We start from the raw sequence: 1,734 nt of genomic DNA on the forward strand, positions 1-1,734 counted from the left end.
GGACTTTTGGCCATACCTATTTACTCAAAATTGCACTTCATGTACTTAGAACTAAAACAAAACAAAACCCAGCCTATTTTATATTGCCATTTCTGTGTTTCCCAGCTGCAGATATGGACTGCTGGGAATCCTGATAAAAACAGTGTTCATTTCTCCTTGTTTTTGAAGAAAATCTTATATGCTTCCTGCATAAAGTAATTGGATAAAAAGAAAAAGGTTCAAATACACAGCAGTGTTATCAGTAACTAGTACCAGACAAATAATACACAAAGAAGTCAACAATATGCTATATTTTTAATTTGGCAGTAGAACAGCATATAGTGAATAGAAACCCAATATTGAAGACCCATTAAAACAGTCCACAGTGATAGTGGCAAAATATCCAGCAGAAATAATTCTCAGTGTGTTGGTGGACATCACTTCAGGTTCTGCATTGCTTTCATGCTTTGTATCTTCTTTTCTTCCAGTGCCTTCAGGATCTTATCTAAACAGGAATTCAATATAATTTGTCATTAATGATGTAGTTAATAATTTACAGTACTTTTAAGTAAATCCAATAATGTGCTAAGCAAACTAATAATCCTTGCAATGCCTTGGCTAGCAAACATCTGAAAACTAGAGCTTCTCAAAATAGTAAGTATTAAAAATGGAAAGTGATGTGTATTGCTATAATGAAGGGAAAAAATACCCAAACTACCAATATTAATTTCTTTTGAAATCTTCCTTTGAATACATATATCTGATAGACATTTTTCCTATTTTCTTGTAACCTTTGCGCTCCTGAAAGTTTCCTGACAGGCAGCCTGTGACCCGGGAGGAAAAGATGAGCATGAAATCCTTACAGCTGTTGACCTCACCACCTGAACTCTCAGTGCCATCATCATCTGCTGAGCTATTTTATTCCCTGCACTTTCTTCATGGCCAGCAGGTTGCAAAATTAAAATGCCAAGCTCACTTATAATTTAACTGGATGGTTCTTGTTCGGTTGGTGGTTTCTTTTGGTGTGGGTTGTTTTGATTTTTTTGGGGGGGCGGGTGTGTTTTGGTTTGGGGATTTTTTAATGCCTCCAACTATCCGTGGCCTTTATTTTACAGCAAAGCTGATGCACAACCGCAGGGGCTCATTGCTACTCGATACATTTCGCATCTACAAACTCCCTCTCGCTCGACTGACGCCTGCGTTGGTTTTTTTATTGTCACTTAACGACTTCGGGGGTTTTGCTCCTTTGTGCAGCAGTGACTACACCCGCAGTTCTTGTCACTGCTCTGAGCCGCGCTCTCAGCCCGGTGGGCGGTGACCCGGGACAGCGCCTTTGTCCCCGCAGTGCCGCCGTGCTCCCGCACGCACCTGCGCTGCCCGGGCTGGCTCTACGGCGCTGCGGGATACCCCAAACCCGCCCCGGGCGCATCCCGCTTTGGGGTCCCTGCCGGGTCCCGCGGCCGGGCTGCGCGGGGCGCTGCGGGGCGCTGGCGGTGCCGTGAGCCCGCAGCTCCGCCCGCCGCTCCGCCCGCCCCGCCCCGCGCCGCGCACGCACACTGCCTGCCGTCGAAGCCGTCGCCGATGAGCGCCGCCAGCTCCAGCTCCTTGAGGCGGATGCCCAGCTCGCACATCTCCTCCTGCAGCTGCAGCTGCGCCAGCTCCGGGGGCCGCCGCGCCGCGTCCCCGGCCCGCGGCGCTCCCGGCGGGCAGCAGAGGCGCGGCGGCTCCGGCACCACGGCGGCGGGCAGCGCGGCG

At 49.4% G+C, this 1,734-nt stretch overlaps 1 protein-coding gene across 1 annotated transcript in view; it reads right to left on the bottom strand.

Moving 5' to 3' along the window:
• Positions 1–416: 416 nt before the first annotated feature.
• Positions 417–1,734, bottom strand: part of CUNH11orf91 (chromosome unknown C11orf91 homolog) — a 2,618-nt gene continuing 1,300 nt past the window's right edge. The window contains exons 2-3 of the mRNA XM_041469384.1: positions 1,535–1,734; positions 417–484 (exon numbers count right to left, since the gene is read on the bottom strand). The exon at positions 1,535–1,734 is cut by the window's right edge and continues 18 nt beyond it. Of these exons, the coding sequence (XP_041325318.1) occupies positions 417–484; positions 1,535–1,734 (268 nt within the window). The remainder of the gene's footprint in view (positions 485–1,534) is intronic.

This window comes from Pyrgilauda ruficollis, unplaced genomic scaffold (genome assembly GCF_017590135.1).
Source record: "Pyrgilauda ruficollis isolate IOZ18807 unplaced genomic scaffold, ASM1759013v1 scaffold230, whole genome shotgun sequence".
Classification (NCBI taxonomy): domain Eukaryota; kingdom Metazoa; phylum Chordata; class Aves; order Passeriformes; family Passeridae; genus Pyrgilauda; species Pyrgilauda ruficollis.